The 21423-nt window shown below is 55.5% G+C and overlaps 5 protein-coding genes across 5 annotated transcripts; 3 read left to right on the top strand and 2 right to left on the bottom strand.

The window, feature by feature from the left end:
• Positions 1–46: 46 nt before the first annotated feature.
• Positions 47–798, top strand: SPSK_09756 (uncharacterized protein; the record flags this gene model as incomplete). The annotated part of the gene is made up of 2 exons (XM_016736326.1): positions 47–192; positions 471–798. The coding sequence occupies 2 exons, from the start codon at positions 47–49 to the stop codon at positions 796–798; spliced, it is 474 nt and encodes a 157-aa protein (XP_016587182.1).
• A 1201-nt stretch (positions 799–1999) lies between these two features.
• On the top strand, positions 2000–2281 carry SPSK_10137 (uncharacterized protein; the record flags this gene model as incomplete). The annotated part of the gene is made up of 1 exon (XM_016736691.1): positions 2000–2281. The coding sequence occupies one exon, from the start codon at positions 2000–2002 to the stop codon at positions 2279–2281; it is 282 nt and encodes a 93-aa protein (XP_016587181.1).
• Positions 2282–5079: 2798 nt separating this feature from the next.
• Positions 5080–5888, bottom strand: SPSK_09715 (endoglucanase II; the record flags this gene model as incomplete). The annotated part of the gene is made up of 2 exons (XM_016736286.1): positions 5080–5760; positions 5823–5888. The coding sequence occupies 2 exons, from the start codon at positions 5886–5888 to the stop codon at positions 5080–5082; spliced, it is 747 nt and encodes a 248-aa protein (XP_016587180.1).
• A 1284-nt stretch (positions 5889–7172) lies between these two features.
• On the bottom strand, positions 7173–11928 carry SPSK_08299 (ATP dependent RNA helicase; the record flags this gene model as incomplete). Its single annotated transcript, XM_016734903.1, has 3 exons — positions 7173–7466; positions 7529–11094; positions 11166–11928. The coding sequence occupies 3 exons, from the start codon at positions 11926–11928 to the stop codon at positions 7173–7175; spliced, it is 4623 nt and encodes a 1540-aa protein (XP_016587179.1).
• Positions 11929–12777: 849 nt separating this feature from the next.
• SPSK_08258 (uncharacterized protein) lies at positions 12778–21000 on the top strand (the record flags this gene model as incomplete). The annotated part of the gene is made up of 3 exons (XM_016734863.1): positions 12778–12916; positions 13011–20371; positions 20443–21000. 3 exons carry the CDS (start codon positions 12778–12780, stop codon positions 20998–21000), a joined length of 8058 nt encoding a protein of 2685 aa, XP_016587178.1.
• Between the last annotated feature and the right edge of the window lie 423 nt (positions 21001–21423).

Below are 21423 nucleotides of genomic sequence, written 5' to 3'. Positions count from 1 at the left end.
GTCATCTCCTTTCTGCGATTTCGAGTGATTCGTTCCCTTGCCAAGAATGGCCGGAGCAGTGCAAGATGGGTTTGCTTTGCCGGATGATCGCCGACACGGGCCAATGCCGAGCGTGTTGCTGTACATTGCGACAATCCAGCGCATATTCCGACGACCGGGATTGAACGTTGACTGGTTTGCGGCACGAGTCGAGTTTTTTTTTTTTTGTTTCGTTTTGTTGATTGGTTCTCGAGATTGTCGCAACATGGCCGAATGAAAGGCGTGATGATGAATAAAAGAAAAGAAAGCGCGTCGTTTTGTGGCCGGAAGCTCCCTTCTAAACAAACAGAGCGTAGAGAGAGCGCACGGCTTTCTGTGATCGAAAACGAGGCACAGACAGCCGTTCAACGCCTCATCCAATATTAGGAGGCCACGCAACACACGTCCGTTTCACCCTCGTCCTCCAGTGACGACACCCTCCCCTCCTGTAGCCTGCCGCCGGGACAACGACAGACAGCTCATTGTCTCTCCCGCATTCGCTCCTCCCATCGGTTGTCCTCCGTCTCCTTCCCCGTCTCGCCGCCCTCGCGGGACAGCTTACTTCTGGGAAGCCCGGGCGGCCTTGCGGGCGGCCAGCAGCTTGTGGATCCACAGACCGATCAGACCGACACCGACGACGAAGACGATGGCGAACACAACAATGACACCAGCCTCGCGGCCGGCCCAGTTGGAACGCTTGGCAATGTGGGCGACAGCCTCCTCGCGCGCAGCGAGTGTGATGGAACGGATGGCGGCCATTGCGATTGTGTTGTGTGGTGACAAAAAGTCTGGAGAAGAAAGGGGGGGAGAGGCGGAGAGTTAGTGGTGGGCGGAAGAGAAGATGAAAGGATGAGGAAGAGAATAAAAAGAAGCAAAAGGACGAAGAAGGAAAGAAAAGAGAAGGGAAGAAAAGAAGGAGGAAATTCGACGGCGCGACTGGGGAGGAAAGAGCGGCCAGTAGGGTGGTTTTGGGATGCTTTGGGGGTAGCGTGACGTTATTTTGATGCGCCTTTTTTCCGTCCAGGGTAGGTCGGCAGGTAAGCAAAAAAAATCGTAGCGAGTCTTTTTTCTTTGTTTTTGGGTGGGTGCTTTGTTATTTTATTTTATTTTCGCAATTTTTCTTGTTATCGCCGCGAGTTCCGGAGGCGGCGAAAAGCTTAGCTTTAGCTTCTGGCGACCCGGTTTAATTGTGTTGTATATTTTCTCTCTTTGGGCCTGTATTTTTCTCTTGCTTGCCGTCGCTTGACAGCAAAATACAAGGACGACGAAAGCGCAAGTATGAAGAATGGGGAAGACGGTGCGATGAAGGAAGCAATTGTACCTCGAATTGATTTATTCGATTCGACGCAGCAGATGAATTGATGGTTTCTTTCGTACCTTAACTTTTATTGTGATGAGAACAAACAGAGCGGATCCGGCGCGGGAAGCAGAGGAGATTGGCGAGCGACAATTGTTTATGTCGACACGAGAACAACAGAGGACAGCAAGAAGCCGGAGGAAGTGGAGATGGGGACGGGGAAAGAGATGAGAGGTATTTCGTAGATTTCGTGAACAAAGCAAAGAAGGCAATTAATTACAAACAGACTCCGTACGGAGTAGGAAGGCTGGAAAGAAGAGGAAACAAGGGAAAAAACAAAGTAGAGGTAACGACGAACGAACGACAGCACGGGCCCCTGGAACCAAGAAAGCAACAGGCGAAAGCGCGCGAGTCACAGCGAGCCGCACTTGTCATAGGCATGTCTGGAGAGGAGGGTGGCTCTTAGTGTACAAAAGCGGTCGCGGTGGTGTGTGCGTGGAATTAGTGCTTTCTGGTTCGGGTTGTTTGGATGTCGCTCAGCAGCTCACTGGCCGCTTCTGCGATACCATGGAAACGGGTTTCTTCTTCTCGTGTGCTATTCTAGCGAGGGGGGATTGATGGCAGGATTTGTCCGCTTGCGCCGTCCTCTGTTGTTTCATTTCGTGCTCCCTGATCGGGACCAAGATGGCAGCTCTCGATGACAGTCTGCTTTTTGTCCGTGTGTTGATAGTGGTGCGGCGCGTGGTTGGCGGTCGCACCTCTGACTTGCCTGTGCGCTCTCATCAAAATAGGACAGCACAACAGCACAACCCAGAACGCGGCACGGACGCGGCATTTCGTTTCGCGGTGGACACAGTGCCAGCCACCGAGGGCTCACAATGGCACCAGGCCAGGCCAGGACAAGAAGCTGTTAGCCTTCAAGGCCCTGTCACGGTAATAGTCGCGGACGGAAGACGGCAGGGCTAAGGAAGTTGGGCAGGCTGGCTGCGCGAATTTCTCTCGCCATGGCTCGCCTTTCCCAGCCCCTGCTCCATTGGCTGGCCTGCCCTGGCAAGGATCCTCTTTCCCATACATGGTACTCCCGTACGAAATACTCAGTGCGCTACTGTATACGGAGCTGGCGCAAGTCTCTGTTCCATTCTGGAAATTAAGCAAGATACCTCCATATCTGGGACAGCGCGGCGGCGTCGTAAGATATATCGTAACAAATAGAGATTCGCCTGTCCCGCAGTAATACGGAGCACATTGCTACTCCGGGCGGCATCCTCTTCTACGAATACGTAAGGCGATGGGGTCTCTCATCTCATATCGGTCGTGTCCCCTGTGCGGAGCGGCCTCGAAATGTCTCGCAGCGCTGATTAAGTTGTCCCACAGTGGATATACCGCGGACGGAGGAGTATGCCCATGGATCAAAAGCTTGATTACGCTCATCGGCCAGCAGACACCAGCTTCGAACTGCGGCGCGATACGACGCAGCTGGGAGGCTGTAGAAGAGAGCACAGAGATGGACAATGATGAGATTGGCTCAATGACAGCATTCGGCCACGCCTGCGAAACGATGTATTGTGCGGCGCCTTTCCTCACTGGCGACGGTGACACTGCCCGTTGAAAGTACGAGGAAGCTCATGGTCTATCAATTGGTACGAGAAGATGGGCGACGGAAAGGAAGGAACTGAGAATCTCTACGAAACACCTGAGAGAACATCTGCGATGTCGATGAACGACGACTGCGGTCTGGCGATCTAGTGTGCGATACTTGCAAACGGGAGCTTCTTGGCTGGCGTCATGCGGTGTAGGTGAAATGCCGCTTGTACCTTACTCAGTGTGCAGCAATGGTGAACGGACTGGGCGAGCCGCAGCGTCGTGCGTTAGCTACTGGGACAGAAGTATCAGAAATACGACGTACCTCCACGTATGATTGGCGCTGCAAAGATACATTGTGGATCGTCCGGCAGCTTTCCTGGGGCTCCTGGCGGGCTTTTGCTGCAGAGATTTACGGGGCGCCGAGCTCCACCCACCAGACTGCTCAGTCTCACCGTGGGTGGCACCCGAACCCCGAGCTTTTCCGTAGGAAAGGAGCCAGCTGTAAGTGGCAAGACGGAATGAGGAAGCATTGGAAACAAATCAAGCACAGCGCACATAGGCCGATAGCGTGGAATAAACCCCCAATGGCAAGCACCGCAATTGGTAAAGAACCGCACCTACCCAAGCCGGTAGCCACCCAATCGATCGTCGCCGGTTTCTGAGAAAGAACAGCACACTAAAAGACAGAACTGGACCGAGAACACACCACGCTTTTTACCAAGCAGCTTCGCTCGTATCAACCGGGCCGTTCTCAATCTCGACGGCGACCACCAACGCTCAGGTACGCTTGTCTCACCGCAATGATGCTGCACAGAGTAATATGGCATTGCAGTTCCTGTTGTTTGCCCCAAGCGAGCCGGTGAGTGCCGATGCCGACTTGGCCTGACACCGACTTGGCCCTGGCCTTTTAAGACATGGTGCGGCTTTTAGATGTGCATGGCATTTGCATTTGCGTGCGTACGATGTATTGTAGACCGGACCTGGCCTATCCTGACCTATCCTGACCTATCCTGGCCTTCTGGCCATCCTTCTCTACCTGCTCACCGTCCAAAAACAATGCTTCGTACACGCATTCTGGACTTGCGCTGGACGTACTCTTGACTCTGCACCATTGCACCTGCCATTTCTTTCGTCGTCTCGTCGACCGTTGCCGTATGGCCCTTCCCTTTTTGTCAACGGTGTGAGTCGCCATTGCCGGCTCCTCCGATCGCTCCACTTTTTATGAAGTTGCCATCAGGCTGAGGAAACAGATTCTACTTAGAACAAGTAGTACGAGACGAAAAGCGCCGCCATACGAAGCGCCGGCATTTCGTACTGTAGCCCGGAGACGATCGAAGAGCCATGACCTATTCTCCATCCGGCGACCATCACTGAGGCAAGGAAAACAAATTGGTCCTAGTAAAGAAAGACAAAATGAGAACGGGACTAACGAGGAAAGCACGAACGGAAACACCAGTTTAAAAAAAAGAAAATAAAGAAACAAGAAGGAACAATTTTGGTGGACTCCATATTTCCTCGGACGGCGGAGAAGGTCCCACTACGTCCAAACGCGACAGCGAGAAGGCGCGAAGCGCGAGTCCAGGCCGGGCCAAGCAAGCCCCAAGACTTGACAGGCCTCTTGGGCAAAAACACACGAGCCACTCCGACACACAAAGTACCACACCCATCTATCTGATTGACCTATCACACCACCGCCACGGACGGTCCGCTGCGAGAACCGGCCAAGCCCGACAAGGGATCAGGTCCATTGTGCACAGTATGGAGTTGCGGAGCCTACACTTCTTTTCTCTGCTAGGAAAACAAAAGAAAAGAAATAGCCGTGGAGAGGCCCGGGGCGGGCAAAGTTGGTACAGCATGAATGGGGTTTAGCACACAGAAAGTCCAGATGACCTGGAAGGCAAATGAGATGGCGGTAAAGAGGGGACTGGCAAGTTTCGGGAGAAGCATGAGGAAGAACATGCGCAGAACGCGGTAGAACGAAGCTCGGGGATGCTAAAACATGCTTGGCAAAATGCTAACAAAAACAGAATGGGCCAGGCCCCATGTACTCCGTGCTGGAACGTGCGCCGGCAAGGCTTTTGCTCTGTTGCGTTCTGCCAAGCGTCATGTGTCCACACCTTATCGACTCGACCTCGATATCCAGTCCAGTTTCGGTTTCGTACACATACGCAAGCGCCCCTCTAGCACTGGATCACCTTCGGCCCCGGTGCCGTGTACGGCTTTCCGCCCATGTCCGGCTGGCCCATCGGGCCATAGATGTTGATGTGGATGCCCGGGTCCTCCGCCTTGTACGCGCCGGGGAACGACACCAGGTCGGAGGCCGCCGGCGTAAACGTGCCCGAACCGGACACGCGAATCTGCGCACACGACTGGTAGAACTGCGCGGCCCCTGTCGTCTTTGCCGAGTGCAGCGCCAGAATCTCCACGCGCAGCAGGTACTCGCCCGGGGCGATGCACGACGGCATCGTAAAGTACGACCAGCCGTTGTTGGACAGCATGTGGTCGACGCCCCACTGCTTGCTGCTGGTGTCGAAGCTGTCTTCGGCGATCTTGAACCACTTGAGGCCGGACTGCGAGGCTGACGCCGCGTTGTCGACCTTGGCCAGGTAGGCCATGATGGGGCCCTTGTGCGAGTGCGCAATCGGGTTGTCCTTGTCGTTGGGAGACTGTGCGCCGCCAATGATGTGCTGCCAATACGCACCGACCTTGTCACCGGGCGCAACGTCCACGACCGTCTGCGAGGTCGACCCGGGCTGGCCGCAGATCATGCTGTTGCTGTTGACATCCTGCACGGGATTGTTGTTGTTGGGTGCGCGCAGCGCCACGAGCTGGCCGGACGACTTGCTGTTGACCGACACTTGCTATACGGGAGAGGTGTTAGCAAGGAGCACATATGGCGCTTGAGGCGACGGTATGTGTTTACCTGGAAGATGCAGTGCGCTTGGACACCGACGCCAAACGCAAGGGCCGTGACCGTCGAGAACTTCATGATGAAGTATGCCAATGACAAGAACGGACAGCCAAGCAAAAAGAATAAATAAAATAATTCGGAAAATGATTGTGCAGAGTCTTGTGATGCTGTGCTTGGTCGCAAACTAGGTTGTGTCCCACACAGTGTACTTACATCTTGCACTCTGTAATGAGGCAGGCGAGACAACTGTCTTTTTATATATCACCGGCCGGCAAGCGCCCGCCCTCGCATCTCGACACCCCTCCACGCATTGCTCAAACCCGGCTTTTTGTCCAAGACGGGCGTGCATGAGATAGAGAGCAATATCTTGGACACTGGTCCATCCTCGTCGGCAACAGGCCCGACACTGGAACCGAACGGTCCGTCTATCGCCGTCATGGTGGGCTCCCCCACATTCGCAGAGTGACCTGGGGAGGAAGGGCAAGAAGACCTTTGCGCGGCGGTGGCCCGCAGCAATCTATCACTGGAAAAGGCGGATAGTGCCCAGACCCCGGCAGAGACCACAGCAAAGACGTGCCAAGCGAGGGCTGCTTATTTGCGATGTTGGCTGCAAATCCTCGGCAGACTTGTTCGAGATCTACTTGCGATCTTATGACATGGAAGGCACAGGATGAACTCGGCAGATCTGTTGTATTTTGATTTCTTTGGGGCACGGGAGCGACGCGGATACACATTGTCCAAGTCTTCATATTCATTAAGACTTGCAATCTACAATCTCGGCATAGATTGGGAGAGACAGGATTATGCTTAGAAGCGCCGAAAATTCGGCAGAGAAGCAAAGCACGGTGGTAATATCGAAGCCGTAATATAGCCAGAGCCAGTGTGGCTGCATTCAATGCCGCCATTTCTGTTTAGAGTCTGGGGAAGCGCACCTTTTCATTTACGCTGCATTATTTGGGCTCATCGCAGCGAACAAGCCGTGCTATTAATAAAAAAGCCCAAGAGAGGCTTAATTCAAGAACAATCGAAGCAAGTCTTTTTTTTTTTATTTTTATTTTTTTTTATTTTATTTTTTTTATGTAAAAAGCTTCTATTTGAAGATGCGAGTGAGGTTTCTTGATACTATGTCGTATGTCATTCGGACCCCTGCCTCCGCTTCCAAATGCTTGAATCTGTTGAATATCCATTCAAATGCTCCCTTGTCCCAATCTATCCATCCCCTTTCCCCTTTCCTAGTAATCATTAACTTCGTACCGTAAATGAATGGAGATGGTCAATTCTGGGGCCTAGGTCAGTGACATGGCGCACAGGCCTGGGCAGAGACCTAGAACACGAGGCTCCGGTGTTGGCCCACCGGGTGTCCTACACTGATAAGCTGTGGCTGTTGCCGACACCGTTGTTGTTGACGACTACAGAGGCCGAGGCTGAAGCCAATGCGGTGCTGTTGTCCGACCCAAAATCTTGCGCGAAAATGCGCTGCCACACGTCGAACCACTTTTGGTGCTGCGCCGTCGGTTGCTTGCCCGGCGCCTTAAACGACCGCGACAGCATATCGCGCAGGCGCGACCGCAGCACTTTGATCACCAGCAGTGTCTTCCAATCTGGGACTGCAAAGCGTGCTCGGTTGCCATCGAGAATGAGCACACCGGAGAACATCTATTCTATTAGCAACGCTGATGTAAAAAGCATAATCGAAAAAGAGGGGTAGGCCGACTCACATCACATCGCATATCTCCGCAGAGCAGCGCGATCGGAAACGCCTCGACGGCCGTCGTCTCGTGAGCATTGTACAGAGACTTGCTTTGCATAATATTGTAGTACGACAACCACCGCAGCTCATTGTGGCCCCGATTGACGCTCGAAGGGTGTAGCCGGATTGCCTGGTTGTTGCCAATGTTGCGCAGTCCGTTGCCGCCTCCCGGCGCATCACGCACCAGCAGACGTGGATAGAAGCTCCATGAAATCACAGACTGCGAGATAATGTCCACGTCGCTGTTGATATTGACGCGCTGCGGGAGCTCAAAGAAAGCTTGCTGTCGCCGCCGCCCGCCGCGTCCGCTCGATGAGTAACGAAGCTTGTTCAGGTTGCGCCGCTCTTCGTATGTGAGGGGCAAGAACCCGGAGTCGACAAGTGACACTAGGAGCTGGCCCTTGAGATCCTCGATATTTGTGAGCGTCTGGATACTGAGGAAGTTCTTCTTGCAGAACTGGAACTCGCCGCCGCCTGCAGCGCTGACGGCCGACTGACACACTCTCTTCCACGCCAAGTATGCATTGTAGACAGTCAGCAGATCCGAGTCGCCACGGCGGAAGCCCAGACGGACGGTATCAGCCTGTGCGCGCTGGCCAAATGGTGCCGTGAAGGGTGACTTGGACGACAGAATCGCTGCCACGGTAATTGCCATATCCAAACACTTGAACACCGTGCCCATCAAGACCAGCTTGCCCAAGAACACATCGAGCGGAAGACGAGCCAGCTGGATACCAAGCGGCGTAAGTTCCTCGGATGCTGTCAGGGCACGCACATCAACCAAGGCGTCGATGGCGCGGCGGATGTTCTTTTCCGAGGGCGGATCGAGTGCCTGTCCGAGAGTTTCCTGGATGGCACCGATCTTACACATCTTGACACGGATTGCAAGATCCTGTAAGGAAAGGCGCAGCATCTCAGGTGTCTGTTGGTCGCTGAGAATCTGGTCATGTCGATATTTGGTGAAGAGGTGGAAGCAAAGACCTTCTTGCACACGACCAGCTCGACCACGACGCTGTTTTGCGTTGGCTCGCGAGATGAAGGTGTCGATTAGCCGCGACAGCTGCCGCCGTTCGTCAAAACGCATCTCGCGGTGCTTTCCTGTATCGATCACACAAGTCACATCAGGAATTGTGATGCCCGTCTCGGCAATGTTAGTAGCCAGGACAATCTTCCGATACCCAGGAGGGGGCACCAGGAATGCAGCTTCTTGCTCTTCGGTTGCAATTGTCGAGTGGAGCGGGTATATGAGCCAGTTTTCCGCAAATGTCTTGTCACCCAGAAGCAGGTCATTCAGTGTTCTAATTTCAGCTATACCGGGTAAGAAGACAAGAATCGCTTGGCTATATTTGATGTATTGCTGACTGGTTGCGATTTGGGAAATGAGCTGTACGATGAGATCGAATTGAATCTGGTACTCGTCCATCTGAGCAAGCGTGTTGCGAGTGCGGTTCGAGTAATCCTTGAGCGACTTGAGAAGTTCTGGCTTGGAGGACGTCTCGACGATTTCGTCGACGAGATCGTCATCGAGATCTATGTTTTTCTCCTGTACGCGTTGGTCATGCGAGTACCCAGTGGCTTCGACGGCGTCTTCCAGGTATTGGACCTGTACAGGGAACGTGCGTCCGGGGACGTTCAGGACCGGCGCTCCGCCGAGGTATTTGGAGAAGCGCTCAGCATCCACAGTGGCCGACATGAGTACCACCTTGAGATCTTTCCGCCGCGTCAGGAGCTTCTTCAGCACAATCAGCAGGAAGTCGCTGTCAATGGACCGCTCGTGTACCTCATCCAGGACCAGATGCGTGATCTCGCGCAAGTCGTTTGAGCCCTCCAGCATTCGCATGACAATACCAGTCGTGGCAAAGACTAGTCGCGTCTCTTTCGACGTGTTTGCCTCAAGTCTGATTGAGAAGCCAACCAGAGACCGCGGTGTGCCCAAGTCGTTTCGACCTTCGCCCAGTTCCTCACTCACACGCCGTGCTAATGAGATGGCAGATATGCGACGAGGCTCGGTGCAGTAGATTTTGCATTGCTTCCCCTGCGCCAGCTGGTGCTCAAGGAGAAACGACGGGACCTGTGTACTTTTGCCACAACCCGTTTCACCGCAAACAATCACCACCTGCTCCCTTTCAACAGCCTCAAGCACACGATCGCGGAACGCCCACATGGGTAACTGCATCCGAGACTGTAGCATGGCCTGGTACTTTGGTGTACTGGATTTCTCCTGCCAGATCCGCTGATAATACTCTGGGCCATACACACTCTGGCCGCCCCGTTCAATGCCTGAGTCCTCTCCAGAATCTGCCGCACTTCGACCTGCAGCACGACCACGGAAGGCACCTTGCAGGACAACTCCGTCCTCTAGTTCCTGGTCTCGCCTCAGACTTACTAGGTCACGGAGCTTCTTTATGGCTTCGCGGTCAAGTGAGTCAGCCTGGCTTTTCTTGACCTTAGCGAACTCGGACCAAAGATCTCGCCATGCAGGAGGCAGTCGCATAGCCACCTTTTCCTCCTTCGCCGACGCTCCGAAAACGAAGAACAAGGCTGCAGTCGCAATGAAAGCTTCGGACTGCTTGGCGTCAGGAGTGGCCACCTTGACCATTTTGAATACGAATCGTGTATTCACCATGGCGACTTCGAGGTCTGACAACGGAGCAAGCTGTGGAATTTCTTGCGGCTTCGTCCAGGCGATCGACACCATGTGCCGGTTGGCAAATGAAATATCAGAAACAAGTTGATAAGAAATACGAACGGACGAGTCTCTCGCACGGCAGGCCTCTTCTAAGGCACGCACCGGGCTCACGCCTATCCACGTTCCGAAGTCGCGGATGATGACCTTTGAACCGTCGGAACTGTTCACCACGGTGTTAGTCTTGCCCGTATTGGGGTCGACCTCGCTCACTGGCAAGCTTGCGAATAGATCTGCGATTGCATCGTCGTCACTGTCGTCCTCCGCAAGAATCTCGGCTGCGACTCGCTTTGCCTCCTTGCTAACTTCGTCTTCAGATTCATCATCAGATGAATCTGAAGTATCTGACAAATCGTCCTGAAGGGCCGCCGCCGCCTCCTCCTTAGCCTTGGCTTTGGCACGCTTCTCCTCCGCTGCCTTCTTTGTGGCTTCTGAGAACTCGCGTTCGAGAATAATCTTCTTGGACCGCCACTGCATTTCTGCGAGTTTCCTGTCAAAGAGAATGTCGTTCTCGATCCGTTCGAGCTTTCCGAGCAGCTTCGCAGTTTCCAGCTTGTCTGCTTCGGATAGAACCACTACGGGCGCCGGTTGGTTGTTGAGCCGGCCCTTTTGCGTGGTTACCTGCAATGGTCGTTGCAGGGTAAAGAGCCGTGCCTTGGTGTCGAGATACACCGGGCCAAGCTCTTCAGGTTCAATGTCGCCATCGAAGGTGATTACAGACTGTTTTGAAGAACTTCCTTTTGGCGACCGACTGGCAGAACTGGGTTTACCTTTCTTATTTTGACCAATATCGGCTTCTAGAAGACTTGGCGTTGTTGCTCCTGAGGCAAGAGGGGTGTCTGACGTATCTTAAAAACATCGTCAAAACATATACTAAAAGGGAAGCAAGAATACCTTCCAAAAAAAAAAAAAAACTTACCTCCAGTTTGTCCCTTCTTGCTCAATGCTCCCTGCTTAGAATAGTCAGGAAGCTCGTCTGCAGAGCTTTCCCGGGCCAGCCACTCTAAGGCCTCTTCCAGACCCCAAATTGAATCTTTGGGGCCAGGTCCAACTTGTGTGGAGATGTCCAGGACGTATTTGAGGACTGCCTGCACTTTGTCATCCGGAAAGCCAGCTAGCTCAAGGGCTTGTTCGAGCGTCCACAACTTGATCGTCAGATCCTCCTCAGAAAGCAGCTTTCCGCTCGGCAAGGTTTCTGAGCCGACATTCGAAGCTGCAAATCGACTTTCCGACTGAATCAAATCAAGAATTTGGTCCATCAGCTCCTGAGGAATCCATTTTTTGGAGTTGACAGATTCAGCCTGGCCTCGTAGTATTCGGCGGTCGGTCTCTAATCGTGCAAACTGGCGTGCAGCATCACGGCGAACCTTTTGCGCATATTTTTCGACAAGGAGTTGGAGCTCCGACTCTTCTAACTGCTTCTCAAACTCCTCGGGGCTCAAAGTGTGTGCCGCCGTAGCCTTGCTGTGCCCAGATGATGCACTATCCGCAGTCGTCAATTTTGAGTTCTGAGATGTTGCGGGTGCCTGTGCGCCGACTTTGCCTTTCGCAGCATTTTGCGGAGTGGACGTAGCATCAGCGCCCTCGACCGGATCTGCTCTCGGTTTTGAGGCAATCGAAGTTGTAGCAAAGCCTCTAGCAGCGCTGGCCGCTGGCTTCCTTTTCTTTTTGTTGCCGGCCATTTTGTAGCTCTCAGCGAGCTCTCAAAATGGGACGCGGCGGGAGGGGACTGTGGAAAACGAGCGACGGCGGAAACAGTGAGGGTACAGAGGTGTAATGGGATCGACCGGGGTCAGAAATCAAAGAAAGACGCTGTGGTGGCCTAAAACGACAACGGCCACGAAGACTGATGGGACCGAAGTCGAAGCAAGATTCTATGAAGAGAAGTTCTAGTGCAGGATGAAAACGAGGCCAAACGTTGTGTTTGTTTGAAAGGCAAGTGCAAACGTCCCTAAAAAGAGAATTGGCAAGTGCTACTGACATATTGTTTGTTACCCACCATTTCTGGCCGAACACAACCTGCAATTGGCATCGCCCCGCGCTTCTTTGCGGTGCAAAATCGGCAGAACATGCTGACCGCCTTCCATGTTCAGCGCACACCCCACCTCGCGACTTCCATGTGTGTTGCCTGCCGTCAGTGAAAAAAGATTCCCCTGTTGACTCACCTTCGCCGGTCGTGCCTGCCGCTTTTTAGTGCTTGCGTGCCCCGCCATGGACAACAGCAAAAAATCCAGGGCCTTGCCATAGCACCTGCCATTGTAGGATAATTTATGTAATTAGCCAAGTGCAGTAGAGCAAAATGGAAACTGCGCCAGTGGTCTTTCCTCGGGTGAGCTTCACGACGAGCTAAAAAGCCAAACAGATGCTCTCCTCAAACGACACACAAAGTCGACCACTCTGCACAATCGCGAGAAACGAGGGTCTGCCGCCACGAACAGGGGCAAACCAAGCCAAATCCGTTTCTCCTGCTTCTGCTACACCTAACGCTGCCTCGGAACAATGCCAGCAGCGTCTCTGGCACACACCGCAACATGACTGAACCGACCTTGACCAATGGGTCCAGCACCGCGGCCCTCGACCCAGTCTCGACGAGAGTGGCTTTGGCAACCTCGTCCACATCGATCCGTATTGCGCAGTTGCGGACCATTGACGACAAGATCACCAATGGCGGTGAGTGTTGTCTGGGGTGCTGTTGTTGAGATGCTGGTGCGTGACCTGTACGAGTATAGCGAGTATGCTGACCAGGACCATTTCCCATATTCAGATCTCGAGCCAGCAGCCATTGCCAAGTTCCTTCCCGTTCTCTTCTGGACCCATGCCTCGTACGAAGACCGGCCGTCGAGACGTGCCGTGCAAAAATGCCTGATCTCGATCTGCGACAAGAAAAACGGCCAGCTTCTAGCGCCCCTAGTGGCCGCCATTCGTGCGGAGGCATCGAAGCTGAACACGTCCACAGGAAGCACCTTCACGCTCATAGAATGGTGCAGCATTATTATGCAGCAGCTGGCCGGAACGGAGCTTTGGGACAAGGTCGGAAACGACATCCTTGTTGCTCAGGCGAGTGCCGTTGAAAAGTGCACGCGACCACCCACGCGGCAAAGCGTCGCGCATTCCGCCCTCGTGGTGGCCCGGCGAGGCTTCCGTAAGCTTGTGTCTCTCGACAGCACACGTGAGAAAGCCATTCTCGAGTCCGTCAAGGTTCTGGCTGCCAAGGGAACCCAGCCGACTGCGCGCAACTCAGTATTCCTTGGCGTTATCGCTGGCGTGTCGGCCCGGAACGCCAAAGCCAAGGCCATCTTTGAGACGACAAAGCCACAGTACTTTGAATTTTTCACACGTGAGATTACGAGCTCCAAGACACAGCTATCGAGCAACGTGGCTGCTGGCCTGCAAGACTTTTTCCAGAGCTTCGTGACTGTACAGGATCTGGAGACCCAAATTGTGCCTGCGATCAAGAAGGGCCTGCTGCGTGCGCCAGAAATTGTCCTTGACGACCTCGTCACGCCTCTTGTGGATTCTTTACCCAAGACCTACGACCTGTCGAATATATTGGAGGAGCACTTGGCGAAGCCACTGCTGTCTAATGTCAAGTCGAGCAAGGAGGCGGTGCGCAATGGCACCCTGACAGCTTTCCGCGCTCTTGCCACCCGATGCACAGATCTTGATGTTGTCGCCCGCGTGGTGGATGAGACCCTCACGCCGCTGCAATCCGGCAAGCTCACTTCTCCCGAGCACCGCACCATCCACTCGCAAATCCTGGAAGCGCTCCCGAAATCTGAGGCCACGGCTGGCAAGGTCGCCACGGGCATTGCCGCCGCGGCATCAAAAGAGGGCAATGAGACTGCTCTGACGGCCGAGACGACTTCTCTCACACAGAACACAAAGATCCTCCTGGAAGGCTCGACCGGTGTGCCTAAACTGGTTGTGGATGCTTACGTCAAGGGTCTCGCTGACAAGAAGGCGCCTGCGCGCCGCCTTTGGATCATTGCCGCGGGTGAGACTCTATATGGCTTCCACAAGGCGTCCGAGGGGCTGCCCGCCCATGTTGTGAGGTTTGCAGAGTTTATATTCCCTCCACTGCTTGATGCGTACTCGGAAGTCGTGGCGAACCCTTCTGCCGCTTCGCAAAATGGCCTTGTTGCAGGCGGCCTTGTGGTTTGTGCCATTGCGCCCTTCTTATTCAAAGACACCTCGTCGACACCTCTCTCCACCTTATCCAAGAAGTTCTCACTTGACAAGCAGTGCCTCGTGCTCCAGCCGAAGCCATCTTTCCTCCTTAGCCCCAGAATATACACGAAACTCGCGACCGACGACGACATCCGATGGCTGTACCGTGCTCTTGTAGCTTCTTTCCCGGCGCTAGACGGCGATGAAGAGTCCGACATCAGCATCGCATGGGCGGAGGCCTATATTTATGCGGCAACATCTACTAATGGTGGTCCGTTCCTGCGCAAAGAAGCTAACAGCGCCCTCTCTTACCTGTACTTGCATGATCCCAGCCGGGTCTCGAAGTCCGTGATTGCAGGCCTGTGGCACTGGCTGGAGACTCTCGCCAACGGCGACAAGGAGAGTGCTTCAATACTCTCCAAGTCGCAAAATGCGCTACTTCTTTCTATCCTCACCGCTATTTGCCGCAGAGCCTCTGATTTTGTCAGAGCGACCGGAGCCGGGCCAGAGAAAGACACAATCGAGCAACAGATGTGCGGCCTGGCTGTTCTAGCCCGCCCCGTGCTTATCCCTGGGAGCAGCTGGATCGAGCTTTGCCTGCGCGCTGAGGTGGACCCTGGTAGTCTTGCTCAACACCATGAGAAGCTACTCCTAGAAGAGATTGCCGAGCGCACACAGCTGACACAGACGTCGGACGGGATCAAGACCGCTGCATACGAAGCTGCAGCCGAGCTCGTCTTTGTGGCCCCCGAGCAGATGGCGCCTCGCATTGTCGAGCTGATCCAGCACGACCTGGCTGTTGACGAGCTGCGGGCCATTGGTCCTGTTGACGCAGCTATTTTCCGGACTCCACCGGGCACCACCTTTGTTGATGTCCTGGCCAAGACGACGAGCAACTTGCCCAGCAAGAACAGCAAGGACTATGATGTGCTCAAGTGGGAAGAGGAGCTTCGTGCACAGCTGGCCTCCAAGAAGGGTCAGCAAAAGAAGCTCACTGCCGAAGAGACGGCCAAGGTCAACGCCCAACTCAAGAAAGAAGCCGAGATCCGCGAGAAGGTTGGCCTGCTCGAGGCGCGTCTCCTCCGTGGCATTGGTGTCATTCGCAGTCTCGCCACCGGCCCACCGACCAATGCTTCGCAGTGGATGGGCCCCGCAGTCAAGGCTCTCTTAGACGCTATCGAGGCTGGTGCTTGCTTGATCACTGGGGACGTGGCACCCATGGCCTTCATTACCCTGTCTGAGCGTGTTTCCAACCGTCTCGGTGCCATGCGTCCATTCATCGGTGTTGCTACACTTCGGGCACACGACGTGTCGTCGCTCCCGGAAAACCTCCTTGAGGAGCCGCTGTCCGACCTGATTACCCGCATCCTGTACCGCCTGCGCTCCACTGGCGAGCAGCGTCCGTTCGATACCGTGTCTCTCATCTACTTCCTGCCTCTCATTCTGCTGATCCTCAACAAGGGCGGCTTTGCCCCCGAGGCTGAGGACCGTGATGCTCAACTGGTTCTGGCTATTGAGGTGCTCTCTTTCCACACCGATGTGTGCGCTGACGAGGCAATCCCGCGCTCTGACCTGCTCTCTGTTCTCATCTTCTCGATGCAAAACTACAGCCAAAACCACAAGATTATCAAGGACTGCTTTGCCGACATGGTCCGTTGCGTGGCTCCGAATATCTCTAAGGAGGAGATCAACATCTTATCCCAGGGTGTCATTGTCACGCAAGCAAGTGTTCGGTCGACGGTCCTGCAGTCCATTAGTGCTGAGGTTGACATGAGCGAGCTCTCGACGTCTGAAGAGATTTGGTTAGTGTGCCACGACGATGTTGAGGAGAACGTCGACCTTGGCCGCGAGATCTGGGAGGAGAGCGAGTTCAAGGTGTCGGAAGACCTGCCAGAGAGAACGCTGCCTTACTTGCAGAGCAAGGATGCACAGCTTCGCCGCGCCGCTGCCCGCGCGCTTGCCGAATCCATTGTCATTCTCAAGTCGCCCACGATCTTCGACAACATCACATCGCAGCTGCGGTCGTCGTACACCGAGTTGGCCAAGCCTCGAGTGGCCCAGCTGGATGAGTTTGGCATGCCGAGGAAAATGGACCTGTCTGATCCCTGGGAGGCACGGCACGGCATTGCAGCTGCGTTTAAGGAGCTGTCACCGAACCTGGACAAAGGTGAGGTTGAGCCGTTCCTGCACTTCTTGATTGAACAGGGTCCACTTGGTGACCAGAACGGCACCGTCCGGCAAGAGATGCTGGATGCAGCCATCCGCGCCATTGAGGTTCACGGCAAGCCCATTGTCGCCAAGCTTATGCAGACATTTGAGAAGACTCTGGCCGCTCCTGACAAGAACTCGGACGCCGCCGACCGCGTCAACGAGGCCGTCATCATCATGTACGGCGCCCTCGCTCGCCATCTCAAGCCCGGCGACGCCAAAATCCCCGTCGTTATCGAACGCCTGTTGGCGACGCTTAGCACACCATCCGAGACTGTCCAGTATGCCATTGCAGAGTGCTTACCACCACTGGTCCAGACTAGCGGAGACAAGTCGTCCAAGTACTTTAACGACGTGATGGACACGTTGATGTCCTCCAAGAGCTATGCTTCTCAGCGTGGTGCTGCCTACGGTCTCGCCGGTTTGGTCCTCGGCCGTGGTATCGGATCCCTGAAAGACTACCGCATTCTGATCACGCTGAAGGGTGCCAGTGAGAACAAGAAGGAGGCGAACCAGAGAGAATCGGCCCTACTCGCTTACGAGCTTCTGTCAACCATCCTCGGCCGGCTCTTTGAGCCCTACGTCATCCAGATCGTGCCCCAGCTGCTTGCCGGTTTCGGTGACAGCAACGTCAATGTCCGTGATGCGTCTCTGTCTGCCGCTAAGGCGTGCTTCGCCAAACTCAGTTCCTTTGGTGTCAAGAAGATCCTGCCAACACTGCTCGACGGTCTCGACGACTCGCAATGGCGAAGTAAGAAGGGCGCTTGCGACCTGCTCGGTGCCATGGCTTACCTGGACCCGCAGCAGCTCGCCCAGAGCCTGCCTGACATCATCCCGCCTCTGACGGCTGTGCTCAACGACAGCCATAAAGAGGTGCGCGCCGCCGCTAACAAGAGTTTGAAGCGCTTCGGCGAGGTAATAAACAACCCTGAGGTGCGCAGCCTAGTGGATGTCCTCCTTAAGGCCCTCAGTGACCCGACCAAGTACACCGATGACGCCCTTGACGCGCTCATCAAGATCAAGTTCGTGCATTACCTGGACGCGCCGTCCCTGGCGCTCATCAGCCGCATCCTGCAGCGCGGTCTCGGCGACCGGTCCAACACGAAGCGGAAGGCCTCGCAGGTCATTGGCAGTTTGGCCCACCTTACGGACAAGAAGGATCTGGTTGCCCATCTGCCCGTGCTCGTCGCTGGCCTGAAGGTGGCCGTGGTCGACCCTGTGCCGACCACGCGTGCCACGGCCTCTCGCGCTCTTGGTTCGTTGGTAGAGAAGCTCGGCGAGGATGCACTGCCCGAGCTGATACCTGGTCTTATGCAGACCCTCAAGTCCGATACGGGTGCCGGCGACCGTCTCGGCTCTGCCCAGGCTCTCTCCGAGGTTCTTGCGGGCCTCGGCACAACTCGTCTGGAGGAGACGCTCCCCACCATTCTCCAGAACGTCGAGTCGTCCAAGGCGTCCGTCCGCGAGGGCTTTATGTCGCTCTTCATCTTCTTGCCCGTCTGCTTCGGCAACAGCTTCTCGGCCTATCTGGGCAAAATCATTCCGCCGATCCTGGCGGGTCTGGCCGACGATGTTGACTCGATTCGCGAGACGGCCCTACGCGCCGGTCGCCTGCTCGTCAAGAACTTTGCCACACGCGCTGTCGACCTTCTGCTGCCCGAGCTCGAGCGGGGCCTGGCGGACAACAGCTGGCGCATTCGTCTCAGCTCCGTGGAGCTTGTTGGCGATCTTCTCTTCAACCTTTCTGGCATCAGCTCTAAGCAAGAGGTGGAAGAGGAGGAGATGGAGGAGGACGCCGTCCGTGAGGCGGGCGCAACGTTGCGCGAGGTACTCGGTGAAGAGAAGCGCGACAAGATCTTGTCGTCGCTGTACATCTGCCGCTGCGATACCTCGGGTGCGGTGCGCTCGGCGGCGATCAGTGTCTGGAAAGCACTCGTGTCCAGCCCGAGAACACTCAAGGAGCTGGTTCCGACGCTTACGCAGCTTATTATCCGCCGTCTGGGCAGCGCCAACATGGAGCACAAGGTCATTGCCAGCAATGCTCTGGGCGAGCTGATCCGCAAGGCCGGCGACAACATTCTCCAGACGCTGCTGCCAACGCTGGGCGAGGGCCTCAAGACCTCGACCGACTCGGACGCCAAGCAGGGTATCTGCCTGGCCCTGAAGGAGCTCATTACGTCGGCATCGCCCGACTCGCTCGAGGACCACGAGGCAGCACTCATCTCCATCGTGCAGTCTGCGCTTTCTGACTCAGATGAAGAGGTACGCGAGGCCGCTGCCGAGGCGTTTGACTCGCTGCAACAGGTCATCGGGAAGCGCGCTGTGGACCAGGTGCTGCCCAGTCTGCTACATCTGCTCCAGAACGATGAGGAGGCCGACAATGCGCTGGCCGCGCTCCTGACGCTGCTGACGGAGACGACGCGGTCCAACATTATCCTGCCGAGCCTGATCCCGACGCTGATTGCGCCGCCCATCTCTGCGTTCAACGCCAAGGCGCTCGCGTCGCTGTCGCGGGTAGCGAGCGGCGCGATGAACCGCCGCATGCCGCACATTATCAACTCGCTGATGGACAACATTATCAACTGCGATGAGGAGGAACTGCGCGAGGACCTGGACACGTCTTTCGACACGGTCATCTTGTCGATCGACGAGCACGACGGTCTCAACACGGTGATGAACGTGCTGCTGCAACTGCTGCGCCACGAAGACCATCGCAAGCGGGCAGCAACGGCGCGCCACATGGCCGTGTTCTTCGCACAGGCCGATGTCGACTACTCTCGCTACAACGCCGACCTGTTGCGCGCACTGCTCATCTCGTTTGACGACCGGGACAAGGACGTTGTCAAGTCGGCGTGGAGCGCGCTGTCCGAGTTCACCAAGAAGCTGCGCAAGGAGGACATGGAGGGGCTGGTGGCCTCGACCCGCCAGACGCTGCTGCAAGTGGGTGTGGCCGGCTCCAACCTGCCGGGCTTTGAGCTGCCCAAGGGTATCAACGCAATTCTGCCCATCTTCCTGCAGGGCCTGATGAACGGCACGGCGGAACAGCGGACGACGGCGGCGCTGGCCATCTCGGACATTGTGGACCGGACGAGCGAGGCGTCGCTGAAGCCGTTTGTGACGCAAATCACGGGTCCTTTAATTCGCGTCGTTACGGAGCGCTCGACGGACGTCAAGTGCGCGATTTTGCTGACACTCAACAACCTGTTGGAGAAGATGCCGACAGCACTCAAGCCGTTCCTGCCGCAGCTGCAGCGCACGTTCACCAAGGCGCTGGCGGATCCTTCGAGCGAGCTGCTGCGGTCGCGGGCGGCCAAGGCTCTGGGCACGCTGATAAAGTATACGCCGCGCGTCGACCCGCTGATTGCGGAGCTGGTGACAGGCTCCAAGACGACAGACCTTGGCGTCAAGAACGCGATGCTCAAGGCGCTGTTTGAGGTGATCAGCAAGGCGGGCGGCAACATGGGCGAGCCGTCGCGGGCAGCCGTGCTGGGTCTGATCGATATGGACGCGGACGTGCACGACGACACAATGATTATTACGAACGCAAAGCTTCTGGGCGCACTGGTCAAGAACGTGCCTCAAGAGGTGGCCATCGGCCTCCTCAAGAACCGTGTGGTGCCAACCCACGCCACGCACGCTTCGGCACTTGCGCTCAACGCGGTCCTGCTCGAGTCACCAGCTGTGCTGCTTGAGAGCCCCCTGGCAGAGGATCTCCCGGCCCAGCTTGCTCAGGACATGACCAACAAAGATGTACGCTTCCCCCTTACTCCCCTTTCTTCACAAATCACTTACAAAATGATCACATGCTAACTTGACTACAGCTCTTCATTGCCGACAACTTTATCCTCGCGACGGGCAAGTACCTGCTTAGCCCGCAGGCCAAGTCGTTCGAGGACACCAAGGAGATCTTTGAGACGCTGGCCAAGAACATCCCGCCCGGCGGCCCGGCGGACACTCGTCGTCTGACGCTGGTGCTTGTGCGGACACTGGCCCGCGTGCACCCGGATATGGTGCGCCCGCACTTGCCGCTGCTCGCACCGCCCGTGTTTGCGTCGGTGCGCGATCTCGTGATCCCCGTCAAGCTATCGGCCGAGGCAGCATTTATGGCGCTCTTTGACGTGATCGACGAGGAGAGCAAGGTGTTTGACAAGTATCTTGCCAGCCCTGCGGCGGCCGACATGCCCGCCCAGACGAGGCGTGTGATGGGCGACTACTTCAAGCGCGTGACGATGCGTCTGGCAGCCCAGGCCCGTGAGCGTCGTGAAGCTGAGGGGGGCGCTGGCGGTCTGGGCCTGTTTGACGACGAGGTCGAGGACGAGCGCGAGATCTGGAGCGTTGGCAAAGTGGACGTTGGAGCGGACGTCTTTGGCAAGGAATAGGAAAGACGTGTGTGAGGGAGTGTGATAGTATAGCATCTGCCTTTAAAACGTACAAAGACAAAAGTACAAAGCGAGGAACTGTTGGAATAAAAAAGTATCTGTTTTGAACATGTTGGATGTGTCATTGTGCCTTTTGCGCCGCCTCGCCTTTTGAAACGCTGAAAGTTAACGACCTGCGCGCTGTTGGGCAATGGTTCCAGGGGCAAGCGGCGCTCCAAGGCAAAACGTGGCGCCACCCGGAAATCGCGTTTTCGCCCTATTACATCATCTAGTGCCTTCAACTCAACTCCCGTCGGCCAATCGTCTGCTGGCTTTTGTTTAGCAATCAGCCATCAGCGTCGCGAGCAACGAAAAAAATCAACCAAATGTCCTGTTACAAATCGATCTTATCATGTTTACGCTTCCAGCTTTGCAACTTCGCTT

The sequence above is a fragment of the Sporothrix schenckii genome (genome assembly GCF_000961545.1).
Source record: "Sporothrix schenckii 1099-18 chromosome Unknown Cont44, whole genome shotgun sequence".
In the NCBI taxonomy this organism is placed as follows: Eukaryota; Fungi; Ascomycota; class Sordariomycetes; order Ophiostomatales; family Ophiostomataceae; genus Sporothrix; species Sporothrix schenckii.
The sequence above is the reverse complement of the archived record's forward strand: the minus strand, read 5'-3'. Positions and strand labels throughout refer to the sequence as shown.